This window comes from Saccopteryx leptura, chromosome 2 (assembly GCF_036850995.1).
Source record: "Saccopteryx leptura isolate mSacLep1 chromosome 2, mSacLep1_pri_phased_curated, whole genome shotgun sequence".
Lineage (NCBI taxonomy): Eukaryota > Metazoa > Chordata > Mammalia > Chiroptera > Emballonuridae > Saccopteryx > Saccopteryx leptura.
In genome coordinates this window covers 138,211,899-138,236,404 of record NC_089504.1, presented here as the reverse complement: position 1 = coordinate 138,236,404, position 24,506 = coordinate 138,211,899, and the positions used below count along the sequence as shown (strand labels likewise).

At 40.6% G+C, this 24,506-nt stretch overlaps 1 protein-coding gene across 5 annotated transcripts in view; it reads right to left on the bottom strand.

Annotated features, from left to right (window-relative positions):
• Window positions 1-24,506, bottom strand: part of BICD1 (BICD cargo adaptor 1) — a 233,090-nt gene that overhangs the window by 3,792 nt on the left and 204,792 nt on the right. The window contains exons 9-10 of one of the 5 annotated variants that reach the window (XM_066368927.1): window positions 7,016-7,091; window positions 2,312-2,514 (exon numbers count right to left, since the gene is read on the bottom strand). The exons of 1 other annotated variant lie outside the window; for it this stretch is intronic. In XM_066368927.1, the coding sequence (XP_066225024.1) occupies window positions 2,427-2,514; window positions 7,016-7,091 (164 nt within the window). In that variant the 3' untranslated portion in view covers window positions 2,312-2,426. Of the gene's footprint in view, window positions 1-1,325; window positions 2,515-7,015; window positions 7,092-24,506 lie in introns of those variants that run through there. 3 more of the 5 variants (XM_066368924.1, XM_066368928.1, XM_066368926.1) reach the window with 3 other exon arrangements.

Below are 24,506 nucleotides of genomic sequence, written 5' to 3'. Positions count from 1 at the left end.
AGCCAGAGAGAGGGATAGGGACAGACAGTCAGGAAGGGAGATAGATGAGAAACATCAATTCTTTGTTGCGGCTCCTTAGTTGTTCATGGGTTGCTTTCTCATATGTGCATTGACTGGGGAGCTACAGCAGACCGAGTAACCCCTTGCTTGAGCCAGCGACCTTGTGCTCAAACTGGTGAGCCTTGCTCAAACCAGATGAGCCCGTGCTCAAGCTGGCGACCTCGGGGTCTCGAACCTGGGTCCTCCATAACCCAGTCCGACACTCTATCACTGCGTCACCACCTGGTCAGGCCTGAGGTACTTTTTAAAATGGCATATTTTCCCTCAGGCACAAAGAATTTTTATTAAAAGTCAACTTCGCAGGTATAACAATTCTCAGGGCCAACCACATGATGCTTAAAAAACAAAAAACAAGGATCAGGGGTAGCTCCTTTAATTGAACTCTAATAGAATCTAAACTGTCTCACTAATACTGGTGCAGGGCAGATACAACATCAATAAAATGAAGATAGTGTTCAGGAACTGCAAGGCAATGCAGTTGGGAAAGAACAGAAGGTTAGGCTGCCATCATCAAGACTTTAGGAAGATTTATCTTTTTTTCTGTACTTTCAGCTGAAGCCCGATTTGTGTTGAAGATTTCTCACTACTTCAAGTTGTGTAATAAATGACACTGTTGAAAATAGCACTCACATAGGAAACTAATAACCTCTTGCTTGCTTTGGTAACAGTGACCATGACTTAACAGGTGTTATGACTGATGCAAGGGGCTGTGCCATGCCGTATGACTTACCCACTGGCCGCCATCTTTGATGGACCATCCCATTAACGTCCCACCGCTTCCACTCAACAAGCTGAGCGGCTCTTACTAGATCTTCATTGATAGGGTCCTGTGTTGTTACCTATCATTTGTGTTAACAGTGAGGAATTTTTTTTGTTGGTTTTAGAGAGAAGTTACAGATATTGTTACATGAAAACGTCAAACTGTTATGATTTTAAATAAGTTAAGGCTACCTGACTAGACAAGGAATCAGGGCTAGGAGCAATTGTGTGGGCAGCACTTGATAGTTAAGGAGCCCAAGAGTGTTAGACCTTTCAGCTCAATTAGCTGTTTTCCTTGTTTGTCAGATTATGTGCAAAGTAAATTTTGCTATGAAACCTACTGTCTTAAATCGTCATAAAAGTTACCCAGCAGACTCTGTAAATTAACAAGGAATATGTATTATCTCAACATGTATAATATGATTGTAGGCACCTGAGTGTTTGTCAAAAGTAGACAATGAGCTAAGATTTATTATCTATTGGTTTGGTTTTTTTTGGCAAGGAAGATTCATTATGAAAAAACAACAAAACATACATTTTCAATCAAAATGTGAACACTTTCTGGGTAAAGTCACTAACCAAAGGCTAACCTACATCTATCTATGTATATATTTTCCCATCTGTACTTGATACCTTTTAGCAGGAAAGACTCATAACAGGACCCTGAATTTGGGAGAAGTTAAAAAAAAAATTCTGGTCATTAAATAAACACACCCATTTTCCTTTTCATGGTATTTAGCCTTCTCTAACATCGTCATACACACATCCACGCACACAAAGGAGCAGCACCAGTGCATCTACTTGTCTGCAATTTTAAGAAATTAAAGATGCCCTCAAAAGTTGAATAAGTCAATGAATCATAATATAGTCTCTTTCTTAGATTTACTTCATAATGTCCAGTGAAGAATTCTAGTTAAAAAAAAAATCCAGCAGTTAATGAGCTACTGATTAGAAAATAAGTGCATAAACAATATCAATGTAGCAGCAAAATACAGTTATTGTTAACATTCCGATGCACCTCATTTATCATTTTGTGCAAGAAAAATGACCATAGCCTGGCCAATTCCAGATTTCAAACTATATTAAAACTCATACTTAACAGAGAAAATTATGCTTATTTAAAAATAAATGAACTAAGTTCACCTCTTACAGAAATGACTTTAACAGACATAAATCATATGGCAAATAAAGTATAAAATAAATATCAATGATGAAAAAATATTGGAATCAACTTCCGTAGCCGAATGTGTTAGGAAAGATGTTATAATATATATATTTTACATGGTCTTAGGTCTCTCTTATGCTATCGAGATAAAGCCAGTCATCTGAGATATATGTGTCCTGTTTGGTTTTTTTATTTAATTGAACTGTAGCGATTTCATTGCAGAAGTTTATCTGTGACCTAGAGAAACCATAAAACATTTCATCACAGCAGAGCCTGTGCTTTGTGTTGCTCTTCTCAAATTTCTTTCATCTTCCAAGTGACGGGCACGAATCCCATCATAACATCTAACAACTGAGAAGAAAACACCAGCTGGATCTTGGGCAGTATCCTGTGCGTGGCTACCAAACGTTCACCCCAGATGCTCGTCCGCGGGAGATGAAGTCTAGGGGTAAGGAGGCTTGGAGAGACAGTGGAGAGGGGCGCACTGCGAGCTGGGAGGTGGCTGCTCGTCAGGGAGAGCCACGTCAGGACTGAAAATAAGAAACAAGTGTGTCAGCGAGAAACGTAGTGACAAGGGTCCAGGCACACTTATAAGGATACACAGACACGTTATTTTCACTGACAGTTAAAAGAGAGAGAGAGAGAGAGAGAGAGAGAGAGAGAGAGAGAGAATCAAAATTTTGCATGGAAAATAGTTTAAGTCTTAAAGCATGCCAAGAGACCATGGCTTTTCAAGACCATGTGCGAAAATGAAAGATAAAACATGCTAGGGAAATGTGGGAACTCTTCCTTACAATCCCTTTGGTAAGTTTTGCACACAGGCTTTTTTTTATAACTAGGGCTCTGGATTAGTTGCAAGGTTTCTTTAGATCAGTTCTTCTCAAATTTCAGTGTGCATGCCAATCACCTGGGGAGTTTGGTGAGATACAGATTCTGGTTCATAGGTCCAGGGCAGGACCCGAGAATCTGCATTTCTAACAAGCTCCCAGGGATGCGGGCAGTGTTGGACCAAGGCTTCAGAGGATTCCAAATCAGTTCTCTGGTAGATCAAGATTCAATAGGATCATGAATTTGTCACTGAAACCCTAATTTGCTCCAATGGTTCCCCTATCTGCTTTAGCTTGGTTGTTTACATAGAACTGGAGTTTTAAAACACCTCCTATTTGTTCAGTACATAATGCCGACTTGCAAAATACCTCTGAGGGCTTCTGGTTTAAATAAACTCAGAAATGCTCAGGCTCACCAATGCCATGAGAAAGAATTCTGAAGAACAAGGAAGCAAAATTATTGAATTTCCTAAGGTAAAACTACAAATCACATTTGGGTTCAGACCTTTTGAAATCAAACAAGGAAAATCCACTATGGGGATATTTTTATTATTAAAAGAGGTTGACATTATTCCATAACTCTGCTTTCCTCCTTATATTATGAAGTTCAGCACGAGAGAATTTTATTTTATTTTTGTGAAAGAGACAGAAACGGAGAGAGATAAGAAGCATCAATTCTTTGTTGCAGCTCCCTAGTTGTTCATCAATTGCTTTCCTCATGTGCCTTTACTGGGGGACTACAGTTGAGCTAGTGACCCCTTGCTTGAGCCAGTGACCTTGGGCTCAAACCAGTGTCCTTGGGCTTCAAGCCAGCGACGCTGCGCTCAAGCCGGTGACCTTGGAGGTTTCGAACCTTGGTCCTCGCGTCCCAGTCTCACACTCTACCTCTGACACTGTACTACTGCCTGGTCAGGTCAGAGAATTCATTTCTGACAAGAGTAATGTTTCAGAAAAATACCCAATGTTGTTTATTACTATTTATATATAGCTTTAAAAGCTAGTGTCATTGAGGTCATTCAAAATTATCATTAAAATTTTTTAATCTTTGGCACTGAAATTATCTTTCATGTATATGTTAGAATACCAGAATTTTGATATGAAATCCAAATTATGTCAAATACCAATCTGCTTAAGGTCACTCTTACTTTTCCCAAAGTCTTTGAACTGCTATAAATCTAGTGTAAGAGGAGATATGCTCTTCTGTATAGTTAGAACAACCAGTGATAAAAATGACTTTTCCTATTAATTTAAAAAACATGGGAGGTAAACACAGGAGACCTAGAGTTTCAAGTGGACTGAGAAAATACTCTATGGCAAGATTCTTTCTCCCCTTCCAGAGTCACATGGCCCTGGAAACACAGAACAGACAGACTTTTCTACAGACCCAACAGAGTTTTTTTCTGTTAAATCTGCATGATTTAGAATGAGTTTCTCTTCAGGGGACCAAACATGTTATTCAATATAATGGCAAATAGCACAAAAGGAATAAATTTTTGAAGAGGGATACATTTTTTAAAATTTATTTTTTTGTATGACAGAGATAGAGAGAGGGACAGACAGACAGGAAGGGAGAGGGATGAGAAGCATCAATTCTTTTTGTGGCACTTAGTTGTTCATTGATTGCTTTCTTATATATGCCTTGGGGGGGGGGGGGGGCTACAGCAGACCTAGTGACTCCTTGCTCAAGCCAGTGACTTTGGACTCAAGTTGGTGAGCCTCCGCTCAAGCCAGATGAGCCTGTGCTCAAGCTGGCGACCTCGGGATTTCAAACCTGGGTCCTCTGCATCCCAGTCCAATGTTCCATCCGCTGTGCCACCAGCTGGTCAGGCTAATTTTTAAAAAATTTATTCATTTTAGAGACTGGTAGGGGGAGAGAAGGAGGGAGGAAGGGAGGGAGGGAGAGAGAAAGAGAGGGGGTAGGTTAGAGAAAGAGAAGGGGGAGGAGCAGGAAGCATCAGCTCCCATATGTGCCTTGACCAGGCAAGCCAGGGGTTTCGAACCATCAACCTCAGCATTCCAGGTCGATGCTTTATCCACTGCGCCACCACAGGTCAGGCAAAGAGGGATAAATTCTTGATAAAGGAAGACAAGCATTTCTGCATGACCAGTGAAGTGTGTAGCAACAGCTTAAACATAGGTTACAGTTCAACGGGCCTACCAAATATCTCTATATATTTAAATATTATATCCAAGGCCACAACACTTTGGGCCTCCCTTTCATATTATAGTTTCTATTATCTATAAACAACATGAATAATTTAGCTCTACAATGGAATCAGTCTATAAAAAGCACATACAAAAAAGTTCTATATTTTTAAATATGAACAAGTGCTCTTTAATTCAAAACAATTCACCTAAATAGCTATCTGAATATATGTATAAGGTGTAGAAAGAATAAAACAATTTTTAAAGATATTTTATTTATTCATTTTAGAGAGAGGGGAGAGAGAGAGGGAGAGAAAGGGAGGGGGAGCAGGAAGCATCAACTCATAGCTGCTTCCTGTATGTGCCTTGACCCAGCAAGCCCAGGGTTTCTAACCAGCAACCTCAGAATTCCAAGTCAAGGCTCTCTATCCACTGCGCCACCACAAGTCAGGCTAAAGCAATTTTTAAAATGAAAATCAGATGTAGAATACCTGATCTAAAATCAATCAACGTTCTTAGCACATTTTGTTTCTCATTAAACAGATGTTCCTTTCAATTCAGGGATGAAGAGTCAATGTGGGTGATTTAAATACTATCTGACTTCACTTCTCACAACATAACTAACGGGGTGGAGGGAGTATGTCCTGACAGCTGTGGTGTACGGTGGTGGTTAGAGGGATGGGTGCCTGAGTCACTGAGCCCAGCTGCTTTCCAGGTAGGTTACCCTGGACAAGTCACTTTACCTCCCCAAAACGCATTTCCCAAAGGGTGTAGTAACTGCTTACCTCATGGGGTCATAGTGATTAATAAGAATAAAGAATTTAACGTGTATGTATGGTATCTTCAAAGGTGGGCTATGTGTTAAGTTTTCAGAAGGAAATGAGAAGGGCAGTGAGGACATTCAATCCGATCCACTTGGCAGTGGGCACAGGTGGGAAGGGAGCCAGTCGTTACTCTCGCGACTCTGGAAAGGACAGTCATTTCAGGTCTGTCTGCATTTGACCATTTATCTGTGTGGACCACAACGAGGCTCCGTGGAAGCCTGCTCTGGACCATGCTATCTATATTCACGTAGGTAGAAACCAGAAACATTCGCAGTTCATTAAATTGCTTTCGTTTAAAAAGTGGATCATTTGTGTGGAGGTGGCAAGCCATCTAGAGTCAGTAATTCCAGAAGATGTGGAACTGGGGCAGGGAGCTGTTTAGTCAAACTGGTTCTCAAAAAAAAAGGGGTGTGTGTGAAATAAAAGTTAGAAGTATTCCCTACTAGCCTTCTCCAATCTTAGCCCAAGCAAATGAGAGCAGTTCTGAAAGAGAGGGCAGGTCTCTGTCTGGAGGAAAGGTTGGCACCAAGCATGGTGAGTCGCAGTAACAGGTAGCGAGGGCACAGATGGGCCAGGCCTGTGCCTTGTTCTTATCCTTGACTTATAAGAGCTGGAACTCAGTCAACAAATGTAACTTTCCAAGAATGTATGACTGGTATGGGTCAGAGATGGAACTGAAACCTAAGCAATCTGACTTCAAAGCTCCTTCACTCAGTCCTGGCAGCAGTAGCACTGAGCGTCTGTCATAGGCTGCACTTTCAATTTCAGTTTTAATGAAGGTACTGAATGGACAGAAAACAGAAACACTTTCATGAAGTTGTCTGAGGACAGACATTAGGCATGCTTTATGTCCTTCCTGTTTGTTTGCCTGAGCTATATAGCCTGAAGACAAAAGACAAACAACAACACAAAAATGGGGGCCACACATCTTCACAATTCCAGGCTTTCGGTTTTGGAGCGCAATGAAACATTGGAGTAATGCAAATATTTCCTCACACCTGAGAACTGGTGGCAGCCATTGGTCCCTCTAGTAACCAGCAAAATACACTCTAGCTCTCTTAGATTTCCATCTGGCCCCTATGAACCTCAAGTACCCAGCCTGCGTGTCACCACATGTGAAGTAAAATGTAGCAAATGTAATTAGGTATCGGCAGTTAGGGTGTTGAAAAGGGGAGCTTGGGGTCTATGGCTCTGACATGCAGCTGGGTGGGGAGAGAAAGGGCGTCTGAATTTACCTGACCGTCGGGCAGTCTGGCCTCCCGGCTAGTTGTGAGCACTGTGGCGGTACGGAGGCAGCAGGCTGCTGACAATCTACGAGAAACTGATAAATTAGACATGTATACAAAGACGACAGAGCATTGTGTTAGTAACTAAAGCAGCTGCCTGAGAGATTTAGTGAGGAATGTGTATTCACACAGAAATATCTGGATTAAGCTCCCTGACCCCCTCCCAATCATGCCAATAGAAGAGACAAGACGTTTTATCTTAAACATTGTATTAGAAAATTAGTGAGAAAATTAGTAGCGGGATTACTCAAGTACATCAGGACATTTGTATTTGGTATTTGGATACATCTAAAAATAAAGGGTCTATTAATGTAATGAAAAATTATCAAGTTCTGAACTTGAACATGATGGTAGTTAGCACTTAGATCTGCTATTCTAAAATGGAATATATTCAGATAACTGGTTTTATTGTCAGGACACATGGGCATATTATCAATCCCATAAGTACATTTAGAAAACCATGCAATACAGTCTTTTCCATGATTAATAGAAGGATGTCAGAGAAGAACATCATCTTTACAGTTTTCAGATTGGTTTTATATATCATAAGAAAGGACTGTTAGCAGAAATGTTAGACAGTTTACTCTGTAGTAAATTGTTAGTAACTTGTACCGATGGAGAAAGCTAACCTGAATGGGAAATCCACTTTTGCTTTATTTTTGCCATTTTTAAGTGATACTTGACTCACACTAAGTTAACATCAGTGCTAGCTAGTAAAAGTCATGCTTAGATCATATTTTTGCTTAGCATACCGCTTCTCTGCTATGTGGATAATATTTAAGCCAAATGATCACATATTATGGATTTATAGTCCTGAATTGAGGAGGCTGTATAAAAATCTATATTCCAAAGCAGGTGTTTTAAGTATCACTTGTTCAAAAGTGAGTATATTCTTTATTATAACAAAACCTGATGATACAATTCCAGAATACCAAAATTCATGAAAATTGCTAATGCTTTTATATAAGACGGGTTGGGAACCTATGGCTCGTGAGCCAGATGTGGCTCTTTTGATGGCTGCATCTGGCTCACAGACAAATCTTTAATAAAAAAATTAATAACGTTAAAAATATAAAACATTCTCATGTATTACAATCCATTTATTTCCTACTGCTCATGTTCATGGTTGTGGGTGGCTGGAGCCAATCACAGCTGTCCTCTGAACAACACCAAATTTTTATTAGATAATGCGTAACGTACACGGGTCTTTGTATGGCTCTCATGGAATTACATTTTAAAATATGTGGCGTTCATGGCTCTCTCAGCCAAAAAGTTTCCCCACCCCAGACCTAAGGCATTAAAAATACACTACAGCTGTCTTGATGCAAAGGACACACAATGTAAGGCAGACTTCCTCTGAGCTCATTTAGGAGACCATCATTACTGAAAGGACTCACTTACAAGGTGGTCTTAGTTGGAAAGTTAATTTATTAATTATTGCTTACTAACAGGAACAAGATCTGATCCTCCTTTCGTATCTGATCTTCAGATTGCACACTTAGCAAAAGTCCTTCAAATGTAACCAATACTTCTGTTTTCTCGGCTGTGGGAAATATTGTAGTAGGCTTTTTCCCCTTTACTTCTGTTTTCCCATTTTGCAGCTTGATTAGCTCAATGATTCTCTTTTGTAGAAACTCAGAGTCTTAAAGGGTAAATTCCTTTATGCTCCTTTTATCTTTTCCAATGGCTTTTCTATCTAAATGATAATTTAGGAATGTGTTGGACTGATTTAGAGGATTCTGATACGGCCTGGTGTGTGCTGCCCTCCTATGGTGTATTTGTGTAAATGCAATGAATACAAATGAACATGAACACTTGGGAAAAACACAGGGGAGTCTGGCCTTATGCTTTACAGGGGAGGGGGGCGGTGTAAATAAAGCTCTTCTGTTGCAAAGTTTCAGCTTAGGTAAAATGGAAAGCCTCAGAACTAGACTTTTAAAAGTTTAAATTTTTTTCCATTTCTCACTTATATTAGACTTTATTTTTTTGCCAATGCGGTCACAGATTATTCATTTGAAATAAGCTTTAACCCTGTGTTTAAAATTAGAAAGTAGGTGAGCAAGACTATAATGTACCACCTTAATCAATTGTTTAAATGAAGTGGATATTCCTTACGTTTGTAGTGAATATCAGTTTTTCCTTCTTTAGAAGTAACACCACCTCTGGCTAATTATTATTATTATTATTATTTTAATTTTTATTCATTTATAGAGGGAGAGGACGGGGTTAGGAGCAGGAAGCATCAACTCCCATATGTGCCTTGACCAGGCAAGCCCAGGGTTTCGAACCAGCGACCACAGCATTCTAGGTCGACGCTTTATCCACTGTGCCACCACAGGTCAGGCTAATTATTATTATTTTTTTTGCATTTACTATTTATAAGTAGTAAGCTAAGTGTTATGCTTAAAGAGTAAAAAGCAAATTCCATAAATAAGATGGTGATAGATGAAAAAAAAAATTTAGAAAATAGCTGTGTTGCTCCAACTCAACTGTCTTCTAAATTCTTCTCAGATCTGTAGTCCTCCGATCACGTGCATGTCTAACCTAGTTGAACCACCCATACGTATTAGCGTGTACTTCGTAAAATTAAAAGGTGGGTTGGGAGATTGAGAAGATTCCTTCCAGTTGTGAGATGCTCTGGGCTTTACACGATCTCACCTCTCTGTGTAGAAGCTGGTAAACTCACTCTTGAAGGAAGTAGGCCTCTCTCATTGCCTTTGAGGGCATAAAAGATGAAAATTAAGTATCTTAAGGAGGAGGCACTGCAGAACCCCAGCAGTCAATGCTGTTATCTGGGTCACCAAAATTCATATGAACCATTCAATAATCAAGTTACTAAACTCCTATTATGTGTCTGAAACTATGTTTGGAGGTGGGAATAAAAGGAACACAGAGAAGATTTGGTCCCTGGTCAATTGAGAAGACAAGCACATTCAACAAGCTATTATTGAATAGTGTCATCATGGTTTTGGCCGGTTGGCTCAGTGGTAGAGCATTGACCCGATGTGTGGATGTCCTAGGTTCGATTCCTGGACAGGGCACACAAGAGAAGTGCCCATCTACTTCTCCACCCCTACCCCTCTTGCTTCTCTCTCTTCCCCACTCCTGCAGCCATAGCTCGATTGGAACGAGTTGGCCCCAGGCACTGAGGATGGTTCCATGACCTCCGCCTCAGGTGCTAAGAAGAACTCGGTTGCTGAGCAATGGAACAATGCCCCAGATCCCGGTCAGAGTGCATGCGGGAGTCTATTTCTCTGCCTCCCCTTCTCTCACTGAATTAAAAAAAAGGGAAAAAAAGTGTCATGATGATGATGATAATGATGATAATGATAGCACCTCACACTTATTGATTACCATGTGCCTGTCACATTGCAGGTACTTAACATACATGCTGTCCTTTAACCCTGTGTTATTATTCCCAATCTATGGATGTAGAAAGAGGGACTTAGGTTAAGTAATTTGCCAAAGTCCACTGAGAGAGAGAGCTGAGATTTGAATCTAGGATGGTACGATGCAAGAGCTGAATGAAACTTAAAGATACATCACTGCATTGCTTCCCACGATAGGGAAGTTGGGGATCTCAGAGCAGAAACAATACATTAAACCTGAGTGGTCACGGGCTGCTTCCTAGAGGTTGTAACATATATGCTGTACACCTAAACTGTTTATGGTCTCTACTCATAGTAATTATTTTATAAAATTAGTGTTTACTTGATATATTCAGAACAAAATTAAATAACATTGTAGGTTTACATAATAAGGTCACTGGCCTGAGAAATGCACACTCAAGAGATTGTTAATACCATAAGAGCAGAGAAAAATAAAGGATATTATTGCTTAAAGCACCTAGAGGTCTGTTTTAATGACACCTGAAGAGTATCCTTGTATGATATTCCTCCATAAATAAAGGCCTCAAGTAGAAAGAAAGATATAAAAGAATAAGAACAAAGGAAAATAATTATTTGCTGAATTATCATGAAGTATTTCTTCTAGGGCCTTTGTATGATCTGTTCCAGACAGTTATCTGTCTGGAATTAGACACTCTGGAGTTCTTATTTTTACTCTTCCTATCAGGAAGAAAATAAGTACTTTTGGTATGTGGTACTACATCAAAATCTCATATATCCTGAGACCAGTTTTTTTTTTTCCTTTAACTTTTTTCATGGCCTTTCCTACCAGAAGCAAATACGGAGCTTAGGTCCACAAACCTTCACTGATTGAATTAATTCAGATCACCACATACAGGACATTACGTGCCCAAAGTCACCCAGCTGGGGAGTGGCGGATCGAGGACCTGACTGCAGGCTGTTCTGACACCAAGGCCTCGTGTCTAGTCACTACTCCAGCGGTCTCTCCAATTGACACAGCTACCTCTAGAAAATCCCTGGGTCAGAGAATCAAGGAAACATAAGAATTTCACCACACAGTTGCATAGTAATGTGGAAGCAACCAATTACCTCGAAAACACGAAGCACGATGAAGGGTGTAGGAATGAGATAGATTCCGGCTTCTATCAAGAGGCGGCTGGAATGAAGAAATTTCCTTGGCAGGGCAAGTCTTGTCATATGGTCTCTCCTCGGGCTTCTACTATTTTTTAATTTGTGTATGTGTATGTGTGTGCGTGTGTGTGTGTGTGTGTGTGCGGCAGAGACAGAGAGAGTCAGAGAGAGGGGCAGTCAGACAGGAAGGGAGATGAGAAACATCAATTCTTCATCGTGGTTCCTTAGTTGTTCATTAATTGCTTTATCATATGTGCCTTGACCGTGGGGCTACAGCAGACCAAGTAACCCCTTGCTCGAGCCAGCGACCTTGGGTCCAAGCTGGTGAGCCTTGCTCAAACCTGATGAGCCTACGCTCAAGCTGGCGACCTCGGAGTCTCAAACCTGGGTCCTCTGCATCCCAGTCCGACACTCTATTCACTGCGCCACCACCTGGTCAGGCAGGCTTCTACTATTTTTAAACTTTTCAATGCAATTTATAAAATTAATCAATGCCTTTGGAAGTCCACATCTGGGGTGGGGGAGGGGCGAGGCTCCTGTGGAAGGAGGCGGGGGACACCTCCATGTTTTGACACCACGCTTGGCTCAGATGAGAGTGGTGGGGTTGGTGAGGACAGTGTGGATGGAGGCTAATCTGTGGAAACCACATCCAGCCAGGACGGGGGGTGGGCTGCAGGGATGGCATCCTCGGTGCTCAGATGCTCGGTGGAGGCAGAGCAGCAACTCTTGGTGGCACACAGTCTCTTACAAAATGGCCTGCACCCAACCCCTGGCTTTCCTGACTTGAGAACTAATGAATTTCTACCCTTTCATGAGATCTTATTTTCCATTATCATATCTCCTTCCCTCGTGACCATAAACTCCTCCAGGTGCTACACACGTTCCCATGAAAACTATCCCGGTCCCTTGAGTTTTTCTCAGGCCAAGTTCTTACTCATAAGACATGATTTCAACTTCCCTCACTCTCCTCTGCTTCCTGACCAGTTTGTGCATGGCCTTCTAACACCGAGGTGCTCAGAAAGGAAGTCATGTGTGATGAGATGTGATGGGCAGAGTGGAGTGGCAGTTTGGCTTCGCTGAGACATCCTGACTCTAGGAAATGAGCAGAAGCCTGCGTGGCATTGCCGGGCAGCCACGCCACACTGCTGCTCCCCATGAGCTTGCTTTGTTTACAGACGGTGCCCTCAAGTCAAGCTTCCTCCAACCTGTACTTGTGGTGTCTGGAGTTCCAATGGAATATTTTCTATCATTTTAGTTTTATGTTCATCTCTAATAAAAGTTTCACCTTTTCCTACCTGAAACATCTTCTAGATCAGATTCTGTCATCCAGCAATATTAACCTCCTCTCCCTTTTATTTCTCTTTCAAATCAGAAAATGTGATAACCGTGACCTTGATATGGCCAGGCTAAGCAGAGACAGTATTTTACAAATATCAATCAGGAATCTGGAAGCTTTGAACATGTCCATTCAACCAGTTATGAATCCAAACAATTATATTATCCTCTCAAATTTTTCTACTTTGTGTAAAAAATATTATAAAATATCTGGTTAGTTGTTTGCCAAAATTCAGATAAATTATGTAGCACTTTCCCTGGTCTTAGGAGCTACAGATAAAGGTAAGTCTATCATAAGTTTTTTTTAAGAGAGAGAGAGAGAGAGATCAGGACAGGAAGGCAGGAAGAGAGGGAGATGCATAGTTGTGGCACTTCAGTTGTTCATTGATTGCTTCTCCAACATGCCTTGAACGAGGGGCTCCAGCTGAGCCAGTGACCCCTTGGATCATGTCGATGATCCAATGCTCAGAAACCCTGCACTCAAGCCCAATGAGCACACACTCAGGCTGGGACCTTGGGGTTTTGAACCTGGTACCCCAGTGTCCCAGGTCAGCATTCTATCTACTGTGCTACCACCGGTCAGGCTATAAGTCATTCTTGATGAACTCATCATGTTGGTTTTTAGTAATCCCTACTTTATAGTGAGCATATAAAACCCACGAATTTCTAGAAAACTACTGAGGATCAGCCTCAAGTTTATAGGTCAAGTTTATAGAGAAACTATTTTCTTTCATATTGTATAAAATTTAATTTCCCCTTCTGACATACCTAGAAATTCCTCTTTTCACTTTCATATTCTATGTTTCTGTGGGACTTCTCTCTTTGTCTTCCGTGAGGCCATGGTTTTTTAGCATTTTTCCTCCAACAAAAAAGTGAGACAGAAAAGGATATATGTTTCCCTTTTTTGTTTTGAAAATGGCAACTCAGATATTGGCAGGAAAAATTAAAATTCATGATACCAAGAGCAAACACGCCTTTTGGTGAGACAGTTTATATCTTTGATAACTTGATGTACTGTTTCCAACACTGGTAAAGAAAGACAGGTTTAATAATTAGATCTACCAACTTGAACAACTGCTGTTATAGAATATATCACTATTATTTTCAAATAAATATCACTTTGGAACAAAAATCTTACCTATTTGGAGGCAACAGTCACTTATTCATTAGGACTGTTGGAATAGGGCAAATGATTAATAGTAGAAAAGAATGTTTAATTATAAAAGTTATTACATTAATAATTGACAGAATCATTTTAGATTGTTCTAAGATAACTCCATAGTTAGTGATCACAGCACAGAGACATCCTTTTTTATGTTCATATATATCTTTCTTTCTTCTTTCTGAAAACCTGGTCTTGTCCTTTCAAAGTATTCTCTAGTTGAGATTTTTGTACACACAGAAAAGGAAGAGCATGCAAAAAGAATGTAGAAGAAGGAGGAAAGGATGAAAAGTAGTAATAGTAGCATGGAATATTTCTTGAGCACTGTATATATGTGAACACTAGGCTATAAGCATTTTGCATGCAACAGTTCTTTCACCCTTACAAAAACTCAGAGAAACAGGTTTTGTTCTTATTTTATAGATAAGAAACTGAGGCTTAGGAAGACTAAGAAATTTATGCACGATCATTTCCTATATGGTGTTTTATAAATGAACAGAAGCTTTTTTTTTTTTTGTATTTTTGTATTTTTCTGAAGCTGGAAACAGGGAGAGACAGTCAGACAGACTCCCGCATGCGCCCGACCGGGATCCACCCGGCACGCCCACCAGGGGGCGACGCTCTGTTGCGACCAGAGCCACTCTAGCGCCTGGGGCAGAGGCCAAGGAGCCATCCCCAGCGCCCGGGCCATCTTTGCTCCAATGGAGCCTCGCTGCGGGAGGGGAAGAGAGAGACAGAGAGGAAGGAGAGGGGGAGGGGTGGAGAAGCAGATGGGCGCTTCTCCTGTGTGCCCTGGCCGGTAATCGAACCCGGGACTTTTGCACGCCAGGCCGACGCTCTACCACTGAGCAAACCGGCCAGGACACAAAAGCTTTTTAGTGTTCAGAATATTCAACTGAGTTTGGATGTCATAATGCCCGTTTTATAGAGTAGAACACTGAGCATCAGAAGAATTAAATGAGCCTGACCAGGTGGTGTCGCAGCAGGTAGAGCATCAGACTGGGACACAGAGGACCTAGGTTTGAAACTCCAAGGTTGGTGCCTTGAGTGCTGGCTCATCTGGCTTGAGCTCAGGGTCATTGGCTTGAGCAAAGGGTCACTCGCTCTGCTGGAGCCCCCCGGTCAAGGCACATATGAGAAAGCAATAAAATGAACAACTAAGGTGCCACAACAAAGACTTGATGCTTCTCATCTCTCTCCCTTCCTGACTTGTCTGTCTCTGTCTCTGTCACCAAAAAAAAAAAAAAAAAAAAAGATTTTCTGAGGACCCATAGAGAGAGGTTCAGAGTGAGAACCTGAGCCCAGGTTTCTGACTGACCACCCCGTGCCCATCCACTAGGATGCCCTATACAGCCTGCTATAGACTGACTGTGTGCCCCCCTCAAATCTTATGTTGAAATACTACCCTAGTTCCTAAGAATATGACTATGTTTGGAGATAGGACCTTTGAAGACATAATTGAGGTAGGCTAAGCCCTAATCCAATATGACTGATGTTCTTATAAGCAGAAGAGACTGGAGATTTAGGACACAGAGACCCAGGGGTGCGTACACACCAACAAAAGGCCATTAGAAGGCAGCCTGTGTACAAAGAGACCAAACCTGCCTACACCTTGATCTTGGACTTCTAGCCTGTAGAACTGGGAGAAAATAAATGTTTGCTGCTTAAGCCCCTCAGCCTAATACAGAGCCTTTATACTTGATCCAAAGTGAAAGCAGTTATTACTCTCTCTCACTCTGCCAATAGTACCTCTTTAATCTCAATAAAACAAGAATAGCTAAACTTCTCTTGAATTCTTCCAAAACCTAAGTAGTCCTAAAAATCAATCAATCAATCAAACAAACAAAAACAAAAAAACCTAAACAGTCCATGGATTGAAATAGATAAATATGTTTTAATTCAAGGGAACGTGAAGGAAAAGATAAACAGAAGAACAGAACACAAATTCTAAATGAAAATCTCCATCTTAATTTCTTAGCAAAAAGCATTGTAGGAAGATGTAGAAGTGGTCTAAGTAGTGGTGCTAGGGAAAACTAAATCGATAGGATGTCAAATTTGAATAATTGTGTTAGTAGAAAGTATAAATTTTTCTGCACTGTGCCCTGAAGACAAAAAAAATTGCACAACCATTAATTCATTTATTAATGTTTATTTCATCAATTTGAGAGAGAGAATAAGGGAGAGAAAGAGAGAATGAGAGAGAGGAACATTGATCTGTTCCTGTTATGTGCCCTGACTGGGTTTTTTAAACTCATTTTAGAGAAGGAAGAGGGAGAGGGGGAGAAAGAGAGAGAGAGAGAGAGAGAGAGAGAGAGAGAGAGAGAAGAGGGGGAGGAGCAGAAAGCATCAACTCCCATATGTGCCTTGACCGGGCAAGCCTGGGGTTTCAAACCAGCGACCTCAGTGTTCCATATCGACCCTTTATCCACTGCTCCACCACAGGTTAGGCCTTTTTTTTTTTTTTTTAAAGTCTCCTGGCCCTGGCCGGTTGGCTCAGCGGTAGAGCGTCTCCTATGTGCCCTGGTTCGATTCCCAGCCAGGGCATATAGGAGAAGCGCCCATTTGCTCCTCCACCCCCCCTCCTTCCTCTCTGTCTCTCTCTTCCCCTCCCACAGCCAAAGCTCCATTGGAGCAGGGATGGCCCAGGCGCTGGGGATGGCTCCTTGGCCTATGCCCCAGGCGCTAGAGTAGCTCTGGTCTCGGCAGAGCGACGCCCCGGAGGGGCAGAGCATCGCCCCCTGGTGGGTGTGCCGGGTGGATCCGGGTCGGGCACATGCGGGAGTCTGTCTGACTGTCTCTCCCCGTTTCCAGCTTCAGAAAAATACAAAAAAAAAAAAAAAAAAAAAAAGTCTTCCAAACTCAGGAATTCTGAACATTTGTGCATAATAGCACAAAGGTGCTCCCCATAGTCACTGACATACTTCTTATGTGAGGGTTTTCAACACAACAATCTATGGGAATAGATAATAATAGGTACCTCACAATAATTTTCTTCTATTTGCCAATGATGCGTCTGCAGTAATTTCCTGTCTCTTTGCCTTTCTTCTTCATTCTCCTTTGTGCTCTTCAACTTCCCTCATTTCAGCAAGAGAATCAGAGTGCATAAGAGAGAGCTCCATGCCTAGATCCCTGCTCCACCAACCAGTAGCTGAGGGGCACTGAGGAAGTAATTTTACCATTGAGTCACAGTTTTTCTATCTGTTAAGTAAGGACATAAACACTGGCCTTGCAGAGATCAGGTGAAAGACGTTTGTACAGGCACGCAGCCTGGGGCCCATTGACAGGAATGGTCGTCGATTAGACATGAGGGACCAAAAGGAAGAGTCAGATGACCTTAGGTTTTTAGCTTAAAGAAACAACATAAACCCCAGTAAATTCAATAAAAAGGAAAAAAAATAAATACCATTCACAATGAAAATTTAAAAGGCTCCATAAAAACTATACGATGATATTATTTCAATAAGTCTTTGCTCCTAACATTATATTCTTCTGCAATGCTCTCTCTTCTCTCTGACTAATAAGTTTTCGTCTGTATTCCTGACCACTCAAGAAGGAAGTGTCTGCTTCCCCTAAGCTCCTTCAGCACTATCTCGTCTCCTCCAGCATTTCCTGTGTACAGCTGGTGACCACTGCTTTCCGTGCAGTTTACCTAATTTCCTCAGCCAGGCTTCGCGGTTGAGGGCAAGAGAGGGCCTTGCCTCCTAATCCTTGTAGTTTTTCGTTTCCCCACAGTAGTTTGCTCGGAGAATTTGCACGAGGTGCATAATACTTGCTAATATACTGACTTCACTTCCCGAAAAAGATTTTTGGATTTGTTTCTTTATTAGTACTTTGTTAATGACATTGTCTGATGGATCCACTTGAAAAACAGAGAGTTTACTATGCAGACAGTCGTGTCGTCAAAACCACATCTTTCTAACAACAGAAATGAGAAAGAGGAAATACTATCTGATAAAAGATTTTAAAGGTTATTTAGTGTTATCAGGCAGTTAGTTATTATTATTCTTTGATAACTGTAAGACTTTGATGGATACATCTTAAAAATAACATTTTAAGTGCCATTATTTAAAGTGTGCCCAATGACATCAATACTAAATTATTCCTCACTAAATCTACAGAATGATTAATAGTGTGTTAGTAATTAACAGCAAAGTTAATAGAAAGAAGCACCAAAATACACTCCCTAGAAGTAACAACTTGAACAATTAAGTAGTCCCTGGATGTCTATACATATAAATTAAAAACAACATAGAAAGTAGAGAATTTCAAAAAACTAAAAAAACCGTAAGGTAGAAACGTTATATATATATAAAAAAAATAACAAAGAGAAACGAGATAGAAACATTTATAAAAATATATACAGCAGTTAGGAAAAGTTAAAATATTTTCCAAAACCTAATGATGAATTTAATGGTGCACTAATAGGAATGGACAGCTGTGAACAATTCTTAGCATTTTATAATCAAACACACAGAGTTGGCTATCTCATCTCTTCTTGCCAAACATATCACATATCCTATTAAACATTAGTTTCTCAGAAAGTACCCACAGATAACAGCATAATTTCCAACCACTCAGGGGTGTAATCTGCTCATTTATGTCACCAGCCACTTCAGCCTTAACTTTATTTATTTATTTTTATTTTTTTATTAAATTTAATGCAGTGACATTGATAAATCAGGGTACATATGTTGAGAGAAAATATCTCTAGATTATTTTGACATTTGATTGTGCTGTATACCCCTCCCGCAAAGTTAAATTGTCTTCTGTCACCTTCTATCTGGTTCAGCCTTAACTTTATTTACATCAGTGTTTAACACAGCAAATTCCATTATATGTTTATAGCCTTGGTAATCAGAAGCAATTATTATTCATTAAATATTTCTAGAGGACAATAAAGATAGACTTGTTAAAACACATAAAAAATTCAGTCTAGACAATGCAAAAATATGACTGACAAATCTTTAAAAACATCTGGCTCTGACTTTATATAATGACAACTATATATAGTTTATCACACTTTGGTGACAAGCATTAACACTGTCTTCAACAACGTAGAATCAAAGTATAACTTGCTAAGGAGAGGGAACATTTTTAGACTTTTCAGTGATTGTTGACAAAAACTTTCACCCAGCTTTCCATTTGCTGTCCTCATGAATATCATAGGACTAGCTGATAAAACAAAGCGATATTCATGATCTATTTTTATTTCAAATCTTGCAGAAGAGAAATATAAAAATGCCCTGCAGTAGAGTCAACTTTCTGCTTCTGAACAACTTACAATTAAACCATGAGCATTTGTGTGACCAAGAGCCAATGGCAGGAAAGGCACAGAAGGTGAAGGGGGAGGGGGTGATTAAACGCAGTGGCACCAAGAGGTAAAAGTACATTTTACTGCCAGATTTTTACACCAATTAAACACCTATTAGAAAATAACCTTGTGTTCAGAAAGGACCTTCCCAAGAACAATGTCAGCTGGCACAGAGTTAACTCAAGGTCGTACAGTAGTCTGTTCTCAATTTAGCAAAGTCAATAATAATAGCATGTATCAGGTAAAGACCACCTTATACCTTTGAAATGTTAGAATTAATTCACCATCAAAGAGAAACAAAAGATAATTAAGTTTAACAAACTACACCCAAAAACCCACTAAAAAGATCAATTGTAAAAATATATCCCAAACAAGAAAAATATATGAAACACCACTCAGTGAAATGTGTTTGATTTTCTTATTTAATATTTCTTGCATTATTTTTTGTCATTTTTCAAAAAAAAATCAATGCTAGAAAATATCCTGAGAGGTTCAGGACGGCCTCTTTTACAAAGCCATAGATCTGAAACGTACAGGCTTTCAATAATGTCAGTTTTTCCTTGTTTATTTATTTATTTAAAAATTTTTAAAGAAAATAAGCAATGTTTATCACATGTAACCCACATTTTTGGGGGAAAACAATTCAAAAACCCACAAACTAAACCAAGTGTTTCAAAATGTACAATGCCCTCATAAGCAAATTAAACCATCAGCATATCTCAGCTAAAGGAAAAGCAATATGGTTAAACATTAAATATTTTTAAAATCCATATTTACAGAAGAGGCTTATTCATTTTTCAAGAAAAGAATATTTACAATAAACTTCCTAAAGTAAAAACATTTGATTTATAGAAATTTAACTGAAGCAATAAATTTATTAAAGAAAGTAAGATTCACCTACAGGTTTACAGCCAACTTACCTCGTTTTGCTTGATGTCAAGTAGTGCATAAAAAGAGAAAAAAATTTATGTTTAACTGATTCTACTGTCACCACATGATGGCTTACTCTATAAATACCTACTGAGACTAAATGACTACATTATACTTGTTCTTTCAAAGGATCCTATGAATAGAGGTGCAGCCAGGACTGCCTGGAAAGCCAGAAGTATGTATAAATATTTAAGATGAACTAAACAACGTCCTCATTGGGATGTATGTCTGTCAGGGACGTGGGTAACATTTGATCAGAGCAAATGGTACCCCTGTCTACTCTAAATTTCTAATGCTGTCAGTCTTCATGATTCAAACTGATCATACACTGATTTTCAGCTGTTAGTAAGACATAATATTAGATGCAACAAAGAATTAACAGGTGAAGCTCAGTTTAGAACAAAAAAAATGGATTAGATGAACAGGATCAGACTGGCAAAAAAAGTTCACAATATGAGCAAAGTGTATCTTTCCTTCAACTAAAAAAAAAGTATCAATTTTATATCCAGTCAAAGTAAGGTGAGTTAAAATGACAGTCCTGTTCTAAACCGTTAGCCTGCAAAATATGTAAATATACATATTTTTATATGTCTTTAATGCAAATACTTGAAACTGCAGAAGTTGTTTCTTTTAAATAATTATTATGAGAGTAGCAGTCTAATCTAGTCTACCTTTCAAGAACATCTGCGCCTGACCTGTGGAGCCGCAGCAGATAAAGCGTTGACCTGAAATGCTGAGGTTGCCGGTTCAAAACCCCGGGCTTGCCAGGTCAAGGCACATATGGGAATTGATGCTTCCTGCTCCTCCCCTGCTTCTCACTCTCTCTTTCTCTCTCTTCTCCTCTCTAAAATGAATAAAAATAAAATATTTTTTAAAATGCTAAAAAAAATAAAACAGGAACATTCGCGGTCTTAGGCGAATTACCTGAGAGGCCAGTTTAAGAAGCAGCCCCTGTGAAGGAGATGTGATCTGAGGACTGGACACACTGAAGTGCCATCAGCAGCCTAAGCATCGTAACAGAAAACGAAGAGCCAGGAGTCCAGCAAGGTGGAAAGCCAAAACACACTGGCATTTACATGTACAGGTCAGGAAAACTTGAAGTTTGTGATATTGAGAGTATATCAATGACTGTTTTTCTTTTTGGCTTAAAGGACAACAAAATCAATGGGTATGTGATATCTTTATGACTTTACTTTTTTTTTTTTTTGACAGAGACAGAGTCAGAGAGACGGATAGATAAGGATGGATAGACAGACAGAAAGGGAGAGAGATAGAGAGATAAGAAGCATCAATTTTTCGTTGCAGCACTTTAGTTGTTCATTGATTGCTTTCTCATATGTGCCTTGACCCAGGGGCTACAACAGACCGAGTAACCCCTTGCTCAAGCCAGTGACCTTGGGTCCAAGCTTTGCTCAAACTAGATGAACCCACGCTCAAGGTGGCGACCTCGGGGTCTCAAACCTGAGTCCTCCGCGTCCCAATCTGACACTCTATCCTCTGCACCACTGTGCCACCACCTGGTCAGGTGACTTGACTTATTTTTTAAGTAAATAGAAAGGAGTAGAGTCAACCATTGTAAGTTGTGCTTTTCCTCCCATACCTTTCAGGCCTAACAACTACACTGGACAAACAGCCAAGACAACCAAACAAGAGTTAAAAGATGACTAAAGAGAGGGCTGTGTGGAAGACAGGACAGTCAGCTGTGCACACGAGAACCAGTGGGGTGCTGCACTGCTGTATAATGAGACCGCGCCCTGTGAATCTTTCCTGGATGATTAATGACAAGGTCACTTTAAGTAGGTGTGAGTGCTATGAAACTACATTTTCATTATGTCTTTAAAACAAAGGAATAGTTAGTAGCAAGCGTAGGCTTCCCACAAGCAAGAGAACTACCAGTCATTTGCACCACGCTCACAGCAGGAACTCAGACTGCTCCTTCAGGCCCTGCCCAACTTGCTCTGAGCTCAGCAGAGGTGCTGAACCCAGGGCCAGTGCATAGAAAGGCCTGTTCTCCAAGCTGTTTATTAACGCTCGGAAGAGTATGCCTGGCTGCCATGTTGAAGGGTACCAAAAAGGTTGGCTAGACTTCTTAATTAAATCAGTGGGCTCATATGCAGTGTAACAAAACACATATAGGTTTAGAAACTGAAGTCCAGGGGCAGCTGGGCTTCAGCGTTAACTGGGAATATTGCAATTTCCTGCCTTGTATATAGTCAGTCTATAACACATATATATTTTAAATTGTCCCCAAAATGTTAGAGAACAGGGTTTTTCTTTTCTTTTCTTTTTTCTTTTTTTTTTTTTTTTTTGGATTTTTCTGAAGTTGGAAACGGGGAGGCAGTCAGATGGACTTCCGCATGTGCCCGACCGGGATCCACCTGGCATGCCCACCAGGGGGCGATGCTCTGCCTATCTGGAGTGTTGCTCTGTTGCAACCAGAGCCATTCTAGCGCCTGAGGCAGAAGCCATAGAGCCATCCTCAGCGCCCGGGCCAACTTTGCTCCAATGGAGCCTTGGCTGTGGGAGAGGAAGAGAGAAGCAGAGAGGAAGGAGAGGGGGAGGGGTGGAGAAGCAGATAGGCGCTTCTCCTGTGTGCCCTGGCCAGGAATCAAACCCGGGACTCCTGCATGCCAGGCCAACGCTCTACCACTGAGCCATCCAGCCAGGGCGGTTTTTCTTTTTCCTTGATGGAAGGTATACTATATGATGCTGATATTTTAATATAGTTCTGTTTAGAAACATGGATCGTACACAATGAGCTCCAGCCCCAATCATGGAGAAAAAAATTGTATTCACAGAATCAGAGAGTATCAGGGTTGGAGAAGGTCCCTCAGCATTGCTTCACTCTAACTGTCCATATACCCTATATAGGTAAAGGAGAGCCTATGGCTCTTAACCTAGAGATTGGCTCCACTGGGTACCTATTGTGGCTTTCTCAAAGCTGCAGTCTGAATATAACAATCCAGGAAATGCTTATAATCAGACGGTTTCTTACAATAGAGGTTATTATGTAGTTACAGGAAGAGCAAACAGTAGAATATGATAGGCTAGTGCGAGCAGACTGGATTAAACAGTGAGCACGGCACAGAAGACGCTGACGGCCATTTCCCCTGGAACATGGTGAGCAGATTGGATTAAACAGTGAGCACAGCACAGAAGACGCTAACGGCCATTTCCCCTGGAACACGGTGAGGGAGAGGCCCCAGCAGCCCCCCAGAAGAGAGCACTAACACTCTCCTCTGCACAGAGGGCTTTGGGATACAAAGGGAAGGCCATGCCCATGGCAGACAGCTGTACACCTGATTCCCAGGCACAAAGGAGCAAGCAGTAAGGGTTAGGTGCTGTAATAACTGATTGCAGGTTGGGAGAAACAGGCTGCTCTCTGACTTGAGGGTGGGGAACATGCATAGGTAGAAGGTGGTAGGATAACATGCGCAGTTTTTAAATTCAGACTGTGGACTAATTTGTCATGTGGGGGCAGAGGGTGGTCTGTTTGCAGCAGCAGCTATGATTTAGGAAGCAACCCTAAACGTGATGGTGTCTTTCCAATTTTCCCTCTGCTTGTCAATATTTTTCAGTGTGCCAGAAAGTGTCATTCAGGCAGAGTCAGGACAGGAAGGTAGTTATTGCCTGGAATCTCCTGGGCCTTCCATGTGCCTCAACCCACCTGTGCCTCTTCAACATCCCATCGGTCTTAGCCACGTTCTGGAGGCCTCTGTCTTCAACTAGTTAAAACCATTGGTAAGTAAGGTCTAGAACTGCACTGTCTAATTCAGTAGCCACTAGCCAAATCAGACTATTGAGCACTTGAAATATAGCTATTTCTGGAGATGTGCTGCACAATTCACACTGAATTTCAAAGACTGAATAAGAAGAACAGAACGTAAAATATCTTAATAATTGCTTCCACTGACTGCATGTTATAATGGTAATACTATGGATATCATGTGTTAAATAAAATACATTGTTAAAATTAAGTTCACCTGTTTCTTTTCATTTTTCTCAAATAGCTACCAGAGTATTTAGAATGACATATATAAATATCACATTATCTTTCTAGCAAATAGCTCTGGTCTAAAACATGAAACATCTTATAGCTGTCATTTTATTATCTGGCAAGAAATATTTCTATTCTACATATGGAAACATTTTAAGCTTTTCTAAATGGGTCAAGTATATCTTCCTTCTCCATACTTCTGGTTA